This window comes from Spermophilus citellus, assembly GCF_964194105.1.
Source record: "Spermophilus citellus genome assembly, chromosome: 1".
Classification (NCBI taxonomy): domain Eukaryota; kingdom Metazoa; phylum Chordata; class Mammalia; order Rodentia; family Sciuridae; genus Spermophilus; species Spermophilus citellus.
The window spans coordinates 26,768,725-26,788,735 of NC_138182.1; the positions used below are offsets into that span (position 1 = coordinate 26,768,725).

The following is a 20,011-nucleotide window of genomic DNA, read 5'->3' on the forward strand; positions in this document are numbered from 1 at the left end:
GGCAAAGGAAAAGGCTCTAAACCAAACTAAGCTAGGCTCAACACTTCCTCCACTTCTTAGGAGAGCAAGTCACTCTGCAAGCCTTGATTTCCTCTTCTGCAGAAAAAGAATAATAGTAAATACATCCCTGGGATTAAAGTATAAATTTAATGAAACAAAGTATTTAGCATAATACCAGATGTTACATTAGTTCCAATCCTTTGATGCAGCATCTTGTGGTTCTTGACTATTATCAACTGGGCTGAACAGTCTCAGTACGGGTTGAGGATCCCTAATCTGAAAACAAAAAATCTAAAATGCTCCAAAATCTGAGCACTGACATGAGAGAAACTCCACACCTGACCTCACGTGACAGGTCAGTCAAAATCAGGTGCACTGAAGGTATTATACTAAAATTACCTTCAGGCTATGTGTATAAGACATCAAACAAATGAATTTCATGTTTATTCCTGGGTTCCACCCCCAAGATATTTCATCATGTATTCAAAAACATTTCAATTTTTTTTAAAAAATCCACAATCCTAAATGTTTCTGGCTCCAAGCATTATGAATAAGAGATGTTCAACCTGTGCCATGCTGTACAGTCTTAAAGTAATTTAATATTTTGCCATCTTGACTTCCTTTCTTTAAGCCTTGTCAGAAGTATTCTTCAAGACCAGAAATAGATATAAGTCCTGTTTGCATGAGTCAGAAAGTGAACTGGAGCACATATTTTAAAATCTCCATGGTGTAGCTCTTTACCTAAAAAATGAGGGGACTGGACTATATCATATTCCTGGATTCAGCTCTAAGCACTACAAGATGCTGGTGAACCTCTCAAAACTTACATGGCAGATTGTAAGAAAATAATAGGAAAAGTTAAGGAAGAGTTGGCCATAAAGCCTTCCTGATCATAAAGAGGAGAGGCATAACCTTGCCACATGTGCCATCCCTTTGATTCCCTTTCCTGCCTGTTCAGAGTGCAGGAGGAGGAACGGCATGACGAAGGAGCCAGAGGAATCCCAAGTGGGCCAGGGCCAGGTGCAGCTGGTTGTGGAAATATCTAGTCAGGGGAGGGAAGATAGCACCTTGGCACCAGCCTTCAGGATGAGTGTGAGATGATGGAGCCAGCCAGGGATGTCGCGGGCCCACCTACCATTCTCTGGTCCGTTAGAAAGGAAGTAGCTGATGCTGAGAAGGGAAGGTGCTAGGCAATGCTCATATTTTTGCTCAAGGTTTCAGCTGAATTCCTGGCTTCTCAGGGCAACTCCCCAACCCCCATGCTCTACCATGTTGGCCAGTAACCACGTCCCATTCCCAGGCAGCACTGGGGAAAACAGAAAGGAATGAAGGGAGAGTGGGGAGGCTCCACTCACAAGTGTCTCCTATTTTTGTTCCACTTACCTAAATCTTTTCCTTTGTACCCTTGAAGAGATCTAAATTTCATCCATCGTCATGGGAGGAAAAAAGGAGAAGTGAGGGGCATGGAACTGTGTCTAGCTGCAAATACTACCTAACTGTATAGTCATGTGATTATGCTTTTCTGACTTCACACTTGATCCATCTGGAACACTTCTGAGGACCAAAGATAAAAAGGTCACAAATAGCCCAGAAAATGACACAAAGCACGAACACTCAAAGAACAGAACTGCTCGCCACTCCTCACCCACCACCTGCTGACTAATTTACCAGGATTCTACCCAGACTGGCAACTGTTTCACAGTCTCCTTCCAATTGGAAAGAAGCTGGAGAGGAAGACAGGCTGTCACCCTGATGTGGACCAGTAGAAATGTTATAAAAGCAAACACTGAAACCCAGTGAGAGGCAAAAAACGTCCATCCACTGGTATTGATGCTCTGATAACAAAGGAAAAGGTAAAATCACATGCTTTAGTTTATGACTCAGGCTGTATCTATTTTAGCAAGGTATCAATCACAACTAATTAAAACACTGATAAGCCTTAAGAGATAATCAACATCATCTATCATTAGGCAAGTGCAAATCTAAACAACAATGAGACACTATTGCACACCTATTAAAATGGCAAAATCCAAAACATCAATGACATCAAATGCTGGTGAGGATGTGGAGTAACAGGAACTCTCATTCATTGTTGCTGAGAATGCAAAATGGTACAGCCACTTTGGAAGATAGTTAGGTAGTTTTTATAAAAGTAAAAATACTCTTACCATATGTTCCAGGAATCACACTTGGAGGTATTTACTCAAATGAGTTGAAAACTTATGCGCACACAAAAAATCTGCACAAGAATGTTTAAACCAACTTTATTCAGAGTTGCTGGAACTATAAACGTAGGTGAATGGATAAACAAACTGTGGCACATCTATACAATGGAATATTATTCAGTGTTAAAAAGAAATGAGCTATCAAGCTATAAAGAGATATAGAGGAATCTTAAAGGCATATTTGCTTTATGCGTAACTCACAGCAAGTAGTCTGAAAAGACTGCATACTGTATGATTCCAGCTACATGACACTCTGGAAAAGGGAAAACTACAGAGAAATAAAAAGATCAGTGGTTGCCAGGGTTTGGGAAGGGAAGAAAAATGAAGAGAAGGAAAAAAACTAGCCAGTATGATACTGCAATGGTGGATAAATGACATTTTGTTTTTTGTCAAAATCCGTAACACTGTATGATACAGGGAACTCCACAGTAAACTATGGACTTTAACAATAACAACAGTGACAGAAGTCATAAAATAAGATTCAGTCATCTGGCAAATCCACAATATAGAACATGCTTTTTGCAATGGTGCTACACAAATAAGACAAGTGTATTTATTAAAACAGAATCAACTGAAAAACCACAATTCTTACCTGTATCAACCTTGAAATTATTAGTATAATGCACTGCATGTACAAAATGTCAAGTTAACAATATGTTATTTTATGAGGAATAAAAATCTGGGAAAAGTCCTATCTTACTAGTGAGGGGTTTGTTGTTCCCGCTGGTGGCAAGAAGCATCCCAGTGACTGAACATAAAAAACAAAATACTCTAGAAATTTATTACTGGATTACAACCTACACACAAACCCAACTAAGCTCAAGACTAGCAAAGTAGCAGCACAAAATGAGAAGAAAAACACGTTTAATAAATGCAATTTAGAAAACTCTTTTTCTTTAAACTAGGTTCAAATACTGGGAGACAAACACTGAAACAAAAATCTTGACAAGACACTTACAAACCACCGTAACACACAGCGAGCCCCCGGAAAGCGCCCACACAGAGTCCACTGCAGCTTCTCCTGACGAATGTACATTTGTCCACTTTTGTGTGTTTTTCAAAAAGAGTGTTTAGGTTCTTAGAGACTAGACACATGAACGTTAGTTCCAAAATTTTTAATGTCCCTGTTTACAAAGCTATGAGAAACTAGGACGTACACTGTGTTTGAACCTTCTCCTAAGAATGACATACATCCAAATAATGAAGTGGCCATGACAACAGGGGGAAGAGCAGACAATCCACAGAGGCCTACTTGGGAACACATGGCTTTGCAAGAGGAAGACAGATAAGACAGCTTTTAAGAAAATTTTGTGTTTAAATGAAAAAGTTAATAAGAAGAGGGCAAGGGAAGAGAGTACTTAAAGAAACAAATCTGCATAGATGAAGAAGTGAACTGGATTCATATCTAAAACTAACAAGCATGGTGACCTGAGGTAGACTCTGGGAATAACACATGCAAAGACTCAGGTTTTTCCAGGGCAATATTTACTCATTTCAGAGAATGTGAAGTAAAAGTGCATTTTATAGTTTTGAACATATCAAATGAAAGCCCTTTGATAAGAGGGAGACTTTGCTATACTAATTCCCTATTTGTTGTGCCAAGTATATAAAAGCTACACACTACTTGTGATAAAACAATATATCCAGGTTTTATATTTATTTTCTCAATAAATGAGAAAAGTAAACAAAAAGAATTCTATATTACTTTAACATTTTCCCTGTTTTATTAACAAGCCATCTAAAATTTAGAAATATCAAAGCTAGAGTTCAGATCCCAAAACCTAATAAAAATTCAAATTATTGTCAATCACATGAACATGTATAAACATATCTATTATTACACAGATTTGATTCTTTAAATACTCAGTTTCCACATTCAGAAACATTAAAAGTAAATGTCCAAAATTATTAAATAAATAAGTATGAAAAACCTAGTTTAAAAGCATAAATAAGTAAACTTAACAATAATTACAACAGAGTTTTTAGCTCTTTATGCAAATACTATTAGTGGAAATGAGAGCAAAACATTTTTATCCCTTTAACATGTTCTCCCAACCATAGTTCCTGCTTTTTTCTGTGTGACAGATTCTTAGGTTCACATAAATATTATGTGCATCACAAATTAAGTGGTATGTAAAAAATACACAGAACAGTTAAAGAACAAAATGAAGACACAAAAAAAGTTAGAATAGTATGATTTTTTTTCCTTATACAAGTTAAGTGACCTTTTCTTGGAAAAAGCCAGCATGTACCCTTAACTGATTCCTAACATATAGGATATCCTCTAAGGTGATTTATTATTAATAAAATAAAAGGAAAAGTAGAAATTAACTATGATGCAAAAAAAGACTCAAGAACTTATTAGACAATACTGAAAGAGTCAAAGACACCCATACATGAAATACCTGCCTAGTTGTTATGTTACCTCAAGCTGTGTCAATGACACAGTTACTGTTTTAATGTTTTGTGATTCTCATCTCAGACTCCTCAGTATACACAGAAACTTACTTCCAAGAAAGGAAGCCAAATGAACTCATGCTCTCTAAAGAGTATCTATCATTTCTTGTCCAATAGTTGGGCTGCACAGAGCAAAGTGAAAGAATGATAAATATATTGTCAATTTGGCCTGTATATACACATTTTTCCTTGATATAGCTGTATGGCTGTTCATATTAGATTCATCAGTGCTTGCCTAGTTTCTGAATCGAGACTTCAGCCAATTTTTTGAAATATTTGCAAGTCAAAAATCATATCACAAAAACCACAATCTCAGGAGCTCAAATGAAGCCCTAGCTCTATATAGCCGGCCTGCAGGGTGATTCCATTCCACAGTGTCTTGGTATTTTGGGAGATAGCAGTCAGAGCCTAGATTGTGTCTGGAGAGGCTGTGATACTATTGTCTGCTATCTACTTGAGTGACTAAGAGGATACAACTACCACTGAAGAGCAATTTGTCTGGTATATTTGATCAACATTAATTCCCTTTAAAATCAAAGGAATTATGGGAGCAAAATGATTACAGTAAACATGTAACGTGTACTCATTTACCATAATTACACATGTAATTATAGTATAGAAAATGATAAAACTGAGATTACAATCATCAGCTCTTTAATAGGTTTATATTGTTGAAACAAATGGATATCAGTTCTAATTGTAAAAATGATTAAAGAGCAAAAAAAGAGGGAGGGGGACTTTTTTATATTATTTTCTCAAATATAGATTTGTGTGTCTTTCCACCCATGAGGTAAACTCTTATTTCAGCAGAAAGCAGAAGCTACATAGAGTAATTAGAGAAAGCAACAAGTCAGAACTTCACTGTCTGTTCCCGCTTTGCAAGTCAGAGCTCCCACCCATTGCCCTGTATACAGCAAGCAAGCAAGCAACCCACGTCTGCCCATGAAGGGACCATCTGATTATATATCTGCAAAGCAGAATTATACCCAGTGCAGTCCTAACATCATTGTGCCACAGAACCCTGAACACTCACGTTTCCAGAGGAATTAAAGGAACTAAAATTTATACTTCTGATAATGCATCTGCTTTTACAACATAGAAAAGCAAACCAAAGCAATTCTTTCTCATTCCAGGGAAGGCAACACACTGTCTTGCAATAAAGGCAGTGTACACTAAAAAATGGACAGAACACGTGCGGGACTTTTCGTGATCTTTTAAGGGGCTTAAGATATACAAAGCCTTCACCATCCACTGACAGAGCAAAACGAGAAACAAGGGAAACAAGCACAGATGACTCAATTAAGTCAAGATAAGCTTCTGGGAAGTTTTGAGTCCCAAATACTGCTTAACTGGTAATAAAAGAAACACAATTGCTATGTCATTATCCTTAAAGAATTAAAACAATTAAATACACACTGAGGTAAGTAACACAAAACCTAGAAAAGGACTACAAATCAATTAAAGTGTGACAGAGAAGTTTTTTTAATTACATAACTATGTTTTAACAATTGTCCCTAAAAATTTAGGGGAAAAAATACACTACTGAATGGCAATAGTCCACAAGATAATTTTGGTGGGATTATTTCTTTATTTTTAAAGTTTACAACTGGAGCCGGGTGCAGCAGGGCATACCTCTAGTCCCACATTCTTGGGAGGCTGAGGTGGGAGGCTCAGTTGACCCCAGAGATTTGAGACCATTCTGGGCAACACAGGGAAAGCCCATCTCAAAAATAAATAAATAAATAAATAAAAGAAAAGTTAATAAATAAGTTAGGAAACTTCAGTTTTTCAAGATGAAGTAATCCAATTATAATAAAATCATGATGCCTTATGATTTAGAGTCTTATCTGTATCTCTGAGGAAAAAGGGAAATTTATTGCATAAGATAAATACTGAAGTTTAAAAGGAGACTTAAGTTATCTGAAAAGAACATGAGGCATTTAGAGTTCTTAATGGGAAAAAGTTAAATCTTTTAAGCAAGACACTAAGAGTTTCCCCTGTGTCTACAAGTCATATAATATATGTTTTAAATCAGTAGGTGCTGTTCAAAATCAAGAATTTAGTATGTCATCAAATACCAATTTTAAAAAGCCTGATCACTAAAACAGATTGTCTAATGATTCAAATAGAATAAATGTAATTAACTATAAGACCTAATCCCTCAGAATACTCTACTTGTGATTAGATATGTGTCATTTGCCTTTCCTGGCTCTGATCTACCATCTAATTCCTGCTGGACTGAATGAGCAGATTTCTAACCTGATCTTACTTTGTGTACCAGTTCTTCATCTAGACAAGGAAGAATTTTAAACTTTTCAAATAAACATCATTCATTACATACGATGGTGTTGTTAAACAAGCTGTGTGGAAAACTACAAACATTTTGTTTTGCATTAGCCATGCAGACTGGGTTTGTTTAAAATATCAAAGTATTTTCTTAAATACTAAAATTGAATTCAACAAAAATCAAATTGTGTTGGAGCTGAGAAAAATATTAGCTGTAACTGGTTCAACATGTTGAAAGAAAAGCAAAAACAAACTCAGAAGTCTAGAATGAAGAAGCACTCCTAAAGTAATCATAACATCCTTCCCACTTTTCCAATATGAAATACAAGGGATATTAGCAAAAAAATGCTATGGACCAGAGAAACCACCTGGCAAAACGATTAAAACCCAGAGCACAGGTTATTTCTCGATAGTGCTCAAAAAAATAATCAAACAGCTAATAAAGGAAACAATGGGGAAGGAAGGAGTGAAAATTATAACTGTTATACTCTTAATAGTTAAGTAGGAACTGAAATCTAAAGATTGAAACTAGCAAATTCCTTATTTCCTCCAAAACTTACTATCATTTTTCTTATAACAATGAATTTGCAAACCCAGTTTTGTTGTTAAAAGCCAATATATATAGCTCCCTCATAGTCATAGAGCAATAAATTGAAAAACAAACAAAAAGAGAGACAAATGCAAGTAAGGAACATCCTTCTAAGTCTTTTGTAAACAAGTTTCTAAAACAGTACACTTCTACTTTCTTTGGCCTCCCTGATATACTGGTTTGGGTGCAGAATATCAATGCATAAGTACGTGGAATACCAGCACAAGGCCAGGCAAGGGAGACAATCAGATTCGCTATTCAAGTTTTTCTTAGTTCAAAACCACATTTAGTACTTTGTGGTTTTAGTTTTCTTTTTTGCCTCTAAGTGAGAACTTCTCAAATGAAAAATTCCAAACCTGTCTTAAAAAACTGCAGGAATTTCTTCACATTTTATAAATAAATACACTGAAAATGAAAGAGCTGATAAAAACTCAAGCAGATCCAAATTCAACCATCCATTTCTCATACTTCTCCAAATCTGCAGCAGAGACAGACTTAGCAATTTTCTTAAGAGCCAACTCAAAGTCTCCTTTGGTAACAGGCATCTGAAGTTCCTCCTTAGAAAGTGCACGGATCTCCTCTGGACTTAAGCCATTGATACGCCGCCTCATGGCCATTAAAGAAGCATCCCTAAAAACATACCAAAATCAGTCAGCAGTAATTTTTGTGTTTTGGACACTTCAAATTGTTATAAAGTTGTGGGAAAACATTTAAAAGATTATTTTATATGTTTTTATGATGCTACTTAGAACTTTCTGCTTCAGAGACATCCTGAGGTTTCAGAAGAGATTAAAAGAGTATACAAAAGTCTTAAAGCATAAAATGTATAGTTAATGAACCACAGAAGTCAGAAGTCAGATAATATTGAATTCTGCACTTCAAAAATAGCCAAGAAGTTTAGGAAACTGGAGCCAAATTTTGAAATACTGAATTGCACACTTGGAAATGAACACGTGGACAATATTAATTTAAGCCATATATATACTAGTTTGTCTATAGCCTAGTTAGAAGGGGTAAAATGAGAAACCCCTCTTTCTGGAATATGAATATATAACAATATGAATATATACATTGAGTGGATACAATTTTCTACAAGGGAGTATTTGTGGGCAACAAACAGTATCAACTCTGGCATCTCCTAATCCTATTTGCAGTTCTATTTGACCAATTACAAAGAAATACAAAGTTTGGAGAAACAGATAATTGACAGTCACCTAAGAGGAAGGCCAAGCCAATCAAAACTTCAAACATTACTACACTGACAATAAAAAACTATTGTGAGCTTACTATATGTCATTAAACTTAGATGCACACAGGAAAAACACTAGCAGAAAAAAAAAAACACAGATGTTCAGACTTAAGCTACTTTGAAGTCAGTGTAAGTACAGTTAAATAAGAGCTGAAATAAAAAATTGAGTGATGCGAATTGTCTAAAAATTATTTTGCTGCTAAACTGAAAGAAAAATTTTAAAAATGGGTTAATATTTGTTCTATAGCTTAAATTGATCAACTTTTTTGTTCATCACATGTGGCCTAATAATATCAACCATAACTAAATGATATTACATTATACTAATTGGGCTAGGCTCCAACATAGAGCTAAATTGACTGTGGGTCGTTGAAGTCATTATTATCAAGTTGAATATACAATTTAAAAAAAAAAAAAATCAAAGGACCAAAACCATAAGTGACCACATTGTTATGTAATCATTAACCTAACAATAACCAATAAAGCTATACAGAATTTTTTCCCCACAAATAAGAAAAATCTTCAAAGAAATGGATAATTGCTTTTAAGTTAATGGCTAACTGCATTGACTTTTAAGACAAGTTCTCCTGAAAAATCTGTAACAATGTCTAGGATCACAGATCATTTAAAAAAAAAAATACCTGCAAACATTAGTTATATCAGCACCAGAATAGCCCTCAATCTTCTCTGCTATATCTTCCAGTTGAATATCAGGATCTAACTCAACTTCACGAAGATTGATCTTCAGAAGCTCAGCTCTTCCTTTGGCTGGAAAAACATTTTTAGTTGTTAGAGATACAAATCATTTTCCCAACAAATTAAATATTAGTTTAGAAAAAGAAAAAACAAAAGCAAAGCAGAGTCAAGAACTGTGAGCCCACCAGTGTCACCAATTCACTGTATAACTCAGGCAATCAGTCACCTGTGCACCTTTGCTGCAATAACTAAAAACTGAAACATAACTCCGTTTTCCTTATTGACTGTGAGGATACCTGCTATGAGAACAAAGGATCTGAGATCTTCTATGACAACATAAACATCAATGTATTTCAGCACTAGCAATGCTTCTAATAAAATATATTTGGCCTACACTTACAAAACTAGACTGTATGCAGTATAAATCCTATAAATTATTCTGTTCACCTTTTAGTATGCTACAGGAAAAAAATTCCAGAACTTTCATCAGTAGTTTTATAAAAAAAAAAAAAAACACTAGAAATAAGCAATTTTCATAAGCTCACTATTACATTTTTTTACATGATGAGACAGCCCAGAGACATTGATATTTCTGTGCAACTTAAATGTGTATTGAGTCAACGCAAACAAAAAAATTTTTTCAGTGCCGAAGGTTGAAAACAGGAACTTGTGCTTGCCGTGCAGATGATAACTCCCCAACCCCTAGATGACTTTTTAAATAACCAATCATGTTTGCTATATCACTATGGCTTTTAGTGGCACATTTGCTTAATACAGTATTATTCATAATGAACTTATCTGGCTCTATGTTATTTCCTAAGATAATAAATAAAATTTAATTTTCTTGAACTTTTATTTTGAAAATATTCTAAACTACTACCTTTCATCAGGATTTGCCATTGTTAACATTAACTGCCCACCTCTCCCCAACCCTTTTGAACTAAGAACTGACTATAGTATGATTATACTTCACCTTAAATTCTTTAGCATTTATCTCCAAAGAACAAAGGTATACATATAATTATCACCCTCATTAGGAAATTTAACACTGGTATATTACTAACATCCAAAACACAATTCAAAGTAAAATATTACCATTTGCCCCAGGCTTTTGTAATATTCACAAACCATCGTATATTGTATTCAGTTACCATGTCTCATTAGTCCTTTTTCATGTAAACAGTTCCCCCATGTTTATTTTTTATTTATTTTGTCTTTCATGACATTGACAATTCTTCAACTGATCTTACCGAATCAAAGCATTCCAATAAAGATCCTAAAAGGTCTGTTTGTGGAACCAAACAGGCAGATACTAAAATGTTTATGGAATTGGAAAGAACCAACAACTATCAGAACACTCTGGAAGAGAAATAGCAAGATAGGAAGAGTTGCTCTACCAATTTATAAGATGTACTGCAAAGCAACAGGATTCAAATCAGTGTAACATTCTTTATAAAAAAATTTTTTTCAGTTTTAGATGGACACAGTATCTTTATTTTATTTTTATGTGGTGCTGAGGATCAAACCCAGTACATCATGCATGCTAGGTGAGCACTCTACCACTAAGCCACAACCTCAGCCCAGTATAACATTCTTCAGAGATAGACAAAATAATTAATGATATAGAATTGGAAGACTAGAAGCAGATCAGAGCTCATACTGTGGATAGAGGTTGTTCAGGCAGCAGTGGTTAGGAGTGGCTTTTCAATTAACAATGCTACAACACTATCTACAGGAAAAAATGAAGATTGTATTATACCTCATACTGTACACAAAAATTAGTGCTGACACATTACTTCTAGGAAATTATCAGAATTTTAGAAGATAATTCTGGAAAAATATCTTAATATTCTTAATGTTTTCAAGATACACATTCAAAAACAGAATAGAAAGGAAAAGACCAATACACGGGCCACATTTAAATTACTTCTATTCCTCAAAAGACAGTATTAAATATAGTGAAGACAGACAGCCTAGAGTGTATTTATGACATATATAAGTAACAAGGGACTTATATCCAGAGTGTTTTAAAAAACTTCTACAAATCAATAAGAAAGAGTCACACTACCCAATAGAAATATAGGTAGAAGATCTGAATAGATATGTCACAAAATCCAAGCAGACATATTATATAAAGAGAGAAATGGCCAAATTGTTAAATAATTAAGGCAATGCAACTTAAAACACAATGAGATAACACTGCACTCCAACTGACTGGTAAAATTTAAAAGCATGGCAATTTATCAGGTGTTGGAAAAATATGAAACAACAGGAACTCTCCTACACTCCTGGTAAGAGTGTAAAGTGGAACCACCACATTGGAAAACATATTGGATTTATCCACTAAAGCTGCAGTTGGCAATATGACCTAGCAGTTTACTACTAAGCCATAACCCTCCATCCTGGCCTGAAGAAACACAGGCATTTCTATACATGTAAAAGAAAGTTCATATTAGATCATTCATAATAATCTATAATGGAAAACAATCACACAGCATTGAGCAAATAACATAATGAAGAAATTGTGGTATAATCACAACATGGATATTAAGGGCTGAATTCTGTCTCCCTCAAATTCATAAGTTGAAGTTCTAACCTTAGTTCTTCAGAACATCACTGTATTTGACGAAGGGGCCATTAAAGGGCTATGAAGGTTATATGGGCCCATGACTGGTGTCTTCATGAGAAGAGATTAGGACACAGACACACTTGATAGAAGACGACAGGAAAACATCTGAGGAAGGTGGCAATCTGACAGGTGAGGAAGGAGGCCTCAGAATGGAACCAGCTCTACTGACACCTTGATCTTGAACTTCTCAGGCTCCAAAAGTATATACCAACTGCTACAAAGGTGCTGTGTTCCCGATGCCCACATAAGAACTCATAATTTTAACAAAAAAGTGTCACTATTTAGTGTTCCACATGTAGCAAGTGAACAGTGGTGAACGAATATTATTTAATTTCTTAGTTCCAATATTCAAATACCATTGCATTTGGAAATTACTCTGTTTGAGCCTAAGAACCTAATCACCAAGTTTAATATAATGTATTCTTACACATAAATGAAGTTCCAGAAAGCTGATTTCAAAAGAACTTTGGAACATAAACCCACACCTGAGAGACGACCTGGTAATTCTGAAGCATGGTAGGAAGCATCCTCCTTTACTCTAGAATTGTGACTTTGGGGCAATTAACTTTTAATAGCAGCTGTATCAGTGATTTGTTAGAAGATTCTAAGATTTATCAGCTCTGTAAAACTGAATGATATTTAATAACTTTGTAATGTGATTTAACAAGGGATTAATGTGTTAATAATAATGTGTTAATAATAGTGTAAAGAACTGCCATTGCAGAATACAACTGACTCTAGGATTGCTGTATGTGTACACATGGATGTATAACCAATGTGATCCTGCAATCTGTACACGTGGAAAAATGAGAATTCATACCCTATTTGAATCAAATGTATGATATGTCAAGATCACTGTATTGTCTTGAGCAACTAATAAAAAAAAGTTTTCTCTTTTTTCACTTGGAAAAAAAAAAAAAGAATTGCTAATGCTATGTAACAAGGTCAATGCACATTCTAAATTCTAACAAACAAGATTAGAAGCACCACACACAATTCCTTATATCCAGAGTTCCTCTTGAGCACAACAGGCAGTTCGGTGAAGGGGAGAGAGTGTGTTCTAGGGCCAGACTGGCTCACACGCCTGTTCTGCTGCCTCAGGTAGGAAACTTAACCTGAGTACCTCAGCTTCCTTATCTGTACAATAAAGATCAGAACAGAATCTGCCTCATCAAACTTTCATGAGGGTTAGATGAGTTAATACATTTTTTCGTAAAGCCTGGACCACAGTCAGCACTCAATAAATGCTCACTCCCCTACCCCTGCTGCCACCACCAGTTAATCAACAACCAGGACTACAAGGAGACTGCAAAAACCCAGAACCCCTTCTGTGGAAACCAACACTAATGAAACACACGAGGAAGAGAAGGGAAGTTCACAAGGAAGACAATCCAAGGTGATAAGGCTGCTGGAGTAGGTATGTCTTAATGTTGGTTTTGAAAATTAGTACCAAGTAGAAGGGAAGAGAGAACAGCCCAGTAAATAGGAGCACCATAAACGACGACACAGAAGAAGAAAGATGTATGCTCCAGAATGGAAAAAAAGGTAAGTGGAAAATGAACAATGGAATACTGAGATACCTGAAGAAACACAGGCCACATAGGGGTGAACCTGCAGTAAAAATAAGTAAATACATAAAATTACTCTTGCCCTGATATGACAGGAAGCTAGAATTACTCAGAATCTAAATACTATAATACCTTAGTAGTTTAGGGGTTAATCTAAAAGCAAAATGTAATTAAATGAATATGCATAAAACGTACGGTAGAAAGTGACAAGAGACTTATGGTAAGGACATTAGAGTTCCACCCACACCCCTCATTCTGCCTTCTGTCAAGGGTGACAGAATGTATTTACCAAGATGGCTGCAAAGGATAACAGGCTGGCTTCACTTCTACTACGTAGCCTTACCACTTAGTCCCCACCCAAAGGTTACCTGGTTCCCTCCCCTTGAATCCTGCCGGGCTTCTTCCCACAATATTTTAGAAGTGATACTGCATAGCCTCTAAGGCTAGGTCATAAATGCAATGTAGCTTCCAACTTATCTCAAAGAACATCCCCCTTTGGAGTCTTGAACCATCAGAGATGGAATCCGAATACCCGCTGATCACAGGGAAGGGCCTAGGCAACATGGGGGTTAAGTGCTCCAGAAAGACAGCCCCATGAAGCCCCAGAACAGGTGAATGAAGCCATAGCCAAGGGATCCCAGGTCTCAGCTATGATGCAAGGCAGCATGGGACTCAGCCAGCCCTGCTATGCCCCACTCCACATGAGCACAACACAGTATTGTCTTGAATCACTAAGTGTTGGATTGGTTTATTAAAGAGCAAGAGAAACTGATACACTGATACTTTCCTTACCACCTCAGTGTCATTCTCCACTCTAAAAATACTGTGCAGAGCTCCCACATCCCACGTGCTATTGCCTTCATGACAGCGAGGCTCAGTCCGTGCCTGCCTTCGAAGGCCAGTGTTGGTTCTCTAACAGGGACTACACAACATTCATATTTCCACAGTACCTAGAACAAATGTCTTGCAGATAGCGATGAGCCAAATAAACACCTGTTGATGGATTAACACATATGAAAGAAAAATTTAGAAGGAGCAGAGTTCTAATGATGATAATTGCTTGGGAGCCTTTAGGAGAAAGCGTGTTCCACAGTCATCAGGCAGACAAGCTTCAGACCTACAATGAGCCAAGTGATTAGCTATAATGGGTATCGCTGTTTCATAGGGGAGGGAAACCCTTGTCAGCCAAATTTATTTTGCTTTATATTTCCAAGGGAAACTGAGTTCCCACATTTATACCATAAAGTATGCCTTTCCTCACAAACTTAAGCTTGCCTCAGAAATTCATAAAAGTACTGTCATCAACTATTTTTCTAATTACATTTTTTTCTCTTTACTATATCAAGCTAAAGTTCAAAGTACAAAAGCTTGAATGATATAATAGTTCAGGTAATAAAACTTTTATCCCCCCACAGGTTATTAGTATTTTATTAATGATCACTATATAATGGCAGTTAAAATTAAAACTCATTTCATATACAGATACCATGCATACATTTTGTTTAGAAAATAAGGAAGATGTACAAAGGGAAAAGAGGAGAAAGAGAAGAAACATAAAATCAAAAATGAGAACAAACCACTCAAATTTCAAAATTCATGTGACTAATGTAATAGAGAAGCACATTAAGCAGTTACTTCTAGGAGATACAGTATCCTGGGACATCTTGGTTTCTAAATCTAATCATTTCCGTTACTGCTTTAAATAAGCATATTATTCTATGAGCTAAATCAGTAAATTAAGAACTACTTTAAGAAATAGAAAAGTTTTCTTTTTAAGTAATAAGGATATTAGGGGCTGGGGATATAGCTCAGTTGGTAGAGTGCTTGCATGCACAAGGCCCTGGGTTCAATCCCCAGCACTAAAAAAAAAAAAAAAAAGATGTGTAAAAACATCATAAGACAAAATATGGGAGCTAAAAATCTACTAACTATGTTATACGGCCTTGATGTCTGTCAACAAATATGTTATAAAAATTAAGTTTCAAAATTCATAAGTGAGCCAGGCACAGAGGAGCATGCCTAAAATCCCAGCAGCTCATGAGGCTGATGCAGAAGGATCACAAGTTCAAAGCCAGCCTCAGCTTCAGCAATTTAGTAAGGCCCTAAGCAACTTAATAAGACCCTGTCTCAAAAAAAAAAAAAAAAAAAAAAGTGGAGAAGAGGGGAGGGAGGCTGGCGATATGGCTCAGTATGCGGCCCTGGGTTCAATCCTGGCATAAAAAAAAAAAAAAAATCTTATGTGAGGCGTCTATTTTCAGTCATGAATACCTGTACTAGACTTGCCATCCTATGATAAACAATTACAAAATGAGGAGAAATATAAGAGGCAACGTTTTCATGTATTAGCCAACAGATGGCAGAGAATTTTAAGATAAGACTTTTTGCAGCTCTGTCTATAATCTGAGTATCTACCAGAATACCAGAACACCCTTTAAATGAAAACAATATAACCCAGACCCCTATAACATAGAGCACACAATAAAAATTACTGGACACATTAAGGAGCTAAGAAATGGGATGAGGATAAAGCTCATTTGGCAGAGTGCTTGCCTTACATGAATGGGCCTTAGGTTCAATCCCTAGCACCACCACCAAAAAGAAGGAAGCTAAAAAATATAGCCCATAATAAAAAAAATTAAAAAACAGACAAGAGAATCAGATAATCTAAAAGCTACTTAGCTGACAAAAAGTATAAAGCAGTTAATATTAGGTTAATTATCTATGTCTACATAACCAATTTACTGTCCTTACAGTTTCTATGAATCAAGAATTTGGATACAGCTTATCTAGGTTTTAGCTTGGGGTCTGTTGATGGCTTATTTTATGTCAGCATGGCTGGACCATGGTACCCAAATATTCTGCCAAACTTTATTCTGGATATTTTGGTGAAGATGTTTTAGACAAGATTAACATTTAAATTAGTGGGCTCTGAGTAAGGGAGACTATCTATCCTCCATAATGTTAGTAGCCTCAACCAATCAGCTGAATAAAACAGAATAAAACACTGACTTTCCCTTAGGAAGCAGGGATTCAGTCAAGAGCTGGCCTTCAGGCTTGAACCACAACATCAGTTTTTCCTGATCTGCCAGTCCACCCTGCAGATTTTAGACTTATCAGCCTCTAACTGTGGGAACCAATTCCCTAAAACTAATCACCCCAACCCCCAATACACACCACTGTCCCATTGGTTCCGTTTCTCTATAGAATCTTTACAAAGGGTGCCTCATGAGTTTGTGGTCAATTTACAAGTCAAGACTACAGTCACCTAAAGGTAGCTCACCCACATCACTGGCAAGATGTTGCCAGTTGTTGATGGAAGACTTCACTTCCCATGGGAGCTTCTCCACAGGCTATTTAAAATGTCCTCGTGGCATGGCAGCTAGATCCCCCAATAATTCAAGAGACGGAGAGCCATGCAGAAACTATTCTTTTTAGATCTAGCTTCAGAAGCCACTTAGCAACACTTCCGCCTTATTCTATTCCTTTGAAATAGATCATTAAGTCCAATCCATATTCAAAGAGAAGGGAATTAAGCCCCACTTTTTGAAGGGAATATGTCAAAGAATTAAAGGAAAAGAAACAAAAATAAATGAGCCAATGCTGAAGAATCCCAGCAAAGTAATGGAACTAAAACTTAATAGACTAAATTTGCAAAATAGAATATCTACAATAAAATATTCCCTAGACGGAATGAAAACAGATTGGAAATGGCAGAAAAATGGGTCAGCAAATACAAAGACAAATGAACAGAAATTATTCATTTTGAAGAATAAAAAGAAAAGAGATTAGAAAAAATTTTAACACAGCTCTAGTGACCTGTGCAAGAATATCAAAATGTCCAACATGTACATGCAGGATAATAAAAAGAAAACCCCAGACACATATCAGAGTCAACCTGCTGAAACATGAAGATAAACAGACTATCTTAAAAACAACCAGAGAAGATAACATCTAAAGAAAATACCAACCATTTTCTATAAACATACACTATCACATGCCATCATTTCTTGAATAATAATTTCAAGGAAAATGAAAACAAATGCCCAAAGATCGGACAATGAATGCTCATAGCAGCTTTAGTCCCAACAGCCCCGAATTAGAAACAATCCAAAATATCCATTCATAAATGTCATGGTTTGGATATGAGGTGTCCCTCAAAAGCCCCTGTGTTAACGCAGGAATGTTCGAGGTGAAAATGTCTGCACTACGACAGCAGTAACCTAATCAGTTCATCCTGATTTGAATGAACTAACTAGATGATAACTATAGGCAGGTGGGGTATGGCTAGAGGAGATGGGTCACTGGGAGTGTGCTCTAGAAGCGTTCATCTTCACTGAGCCACCTTCTCTCTTTCTGCTTCCTGGCTGCCATGCCTGGACTAGCTCTCTCCACCACATCCTTCTGCCATGATGTTCTGCTTCACCTTGGACCCTGAGCAATGAACCCAGCTGACCATAGCCTAAACCTCTAAAACCATGAGCCAAGAGAAACTTTTCCTCCTTAATCTTGTCAGGTATTTTGAACACAAACACACACCAAAAAAAAAAAAAAAAAAAAAAAAATGTGGTCTATCAGTATAAAAACACTACTTACCAAGAAAAAATAACAAACAATACGGATGAAACTCAAAATAATTACTCTGGGTGAAAATAATGAGCCACAAAATTATACAAACTAGTGGTTGCCTGGGGTGGAAGGTATTGGGGAAAGAGGGAAGGATGGATGGCAAAGGGGCAACAAAATCTTTTCAGGGTGAAAGGTATGTTCCACAACTTCATTGTGGTATGGTGCCATGACAGTACACAACTATTAAACTCAATGACTTTTAAATAGATGAAGTTTGTTCCTGTTTGTGGAACAGGAAGCTCCGGATGCTGTTTCCAACCAACAACGAGAAGACGACCAAGACTTAACAACAATAAATGGTTCAGAGGCTTATGTGAGAACTCCAAAAGCCAACCAAGAAGTCACAGCATCTCAGGTAAGCTCAAAGCCTATGACTAAGGGAGTGAGAATGTCACTGAAAAGGGTGAGAAAGGCTGCTTCATTTCAACTGACTCAGCTCTTCACTGAGCCAACACAGCTCCCTGTAATTAGGAAGAAAATCCCAACTTGCAGTTTCCAGAGTTGGAAGGGAAAGAAAAGGGTAGAACACACACCCAACATTTCAGCTTTCCAGGGTGCTGCCCAAAGACTTGGTTTTTGCTTCATCAGACTTTAAGTATAGAGAAGAAATAAACACACCTTGGATGCCTGAGAACAGTTTATGATACCACAGCTTCATGACTACTCCCTTGGGAGAGAAAGAGCAGAGTGAGATGTACATTCCGGCTATTGAAGGGGCTTTCCAGAGACTGGTTTCTATCTCACTTGCTTTGGGGCACTGATGGAACTGGCAGACCTTAGAGGCCAGTGGGGCCATGAAAAACAGGTGTCTTGTCGCAACATTAGAGAGCCTACAATACCACAGACAGACACCAGAGGGAGCAAGAGAACAAAACTACCTGAAAAATCAGTAAACCTCTCTCATTGGGAAATTACACACAAAAATCCAGAGAGGAAGCATCCCCACAAAAGGGTTTGAGAGGGCTCCAGAATCGAAGGTAGGCTGACTGGTGAATCTCTTCCCCTGTTAAGTTATTTCACAAATACTAGAAGAGGATGGCTATTCTCTCAAATGTGCAAATCATGACAAAAAAATAAAAAGGCATATGAAAAAACAGAGAATGTGGCCCAATCAAAGGAAAACAGTATCAATGAACCAACTCTTAGGTAATTCATAAATCTTTTTTTTAAAGAATTCAAAATAATAATCTTACAAGAAACTTGGTGTTAAACAAAAATATGGATGAACATCTAAATGAATCAGGAAAATGATGCAAGAACTAAATAAGAATTCAACAAAGAAACACTTTTAAAAGAACCAAACATAAATTCTAGAACTGAAGAATATAATAACTGAATTGAAAAATTCACTAGAGGGAATCAACAGCAGATTTGATCAAGAAGAATCAGTGAACTCAAAACTGGTGGCTGGAAATTACTGAGTCAAGAGAAAAAAATTTGAAAAGAATGAAGAAAAGTAAAAAAGCCTAAGGAACTTATGGGACAATATGATAGACCAATATGAATATTATGAGAATTCCAGAAGGATAGAAAGTGAGAAAGGGGCAGAGTGCTTATTTGAAGAAACAATGGCTCTACACTTACCAAATATGAAAAAAAAAATATGCCAAATTCAAGAAGCTCAAAAGAATTTCAAGGAGAATGAACCAGAAGTTCACATTCAAATATATTGTATCAACCATCAAA

General features: G+C 36.4%; 1 protein-coding gene across 4 annotated transcripts in view; it reads right to left on the bottom strand.

Moving 5' to 3' along the window:
- Positions 1–2,248: 2,248 nt before the first annotated feature.
- Positions 2,249–20,011, bottom strand: part of KATNAL1 (katanin catalytic subunit A1 like 1) — an 81,470-nt gene continuing 63,707 nt past the window's right edge. For all 4 annotated transcript variants that reach the window (XM_081281576.1, XM_081281578.1, XM_081281575.1 and 1 more), the window contains 2 exons: positions 9,448–9,574; positions 2,249–8,187 (listed from right to left, as the gene is read on the bottom strand). In XM_081281576.1, coding sequence (XP_081137702.1) covers positions 7,989–8,187; positions 9,448–9,574 — 326 coding nt within the window. In that variant the 3' untranslated portion in view covers positions 2,249–7,988. The remainder of the gene's footprint in view (positions 8,188–9,447; positions 9,575–20,011) is intronic.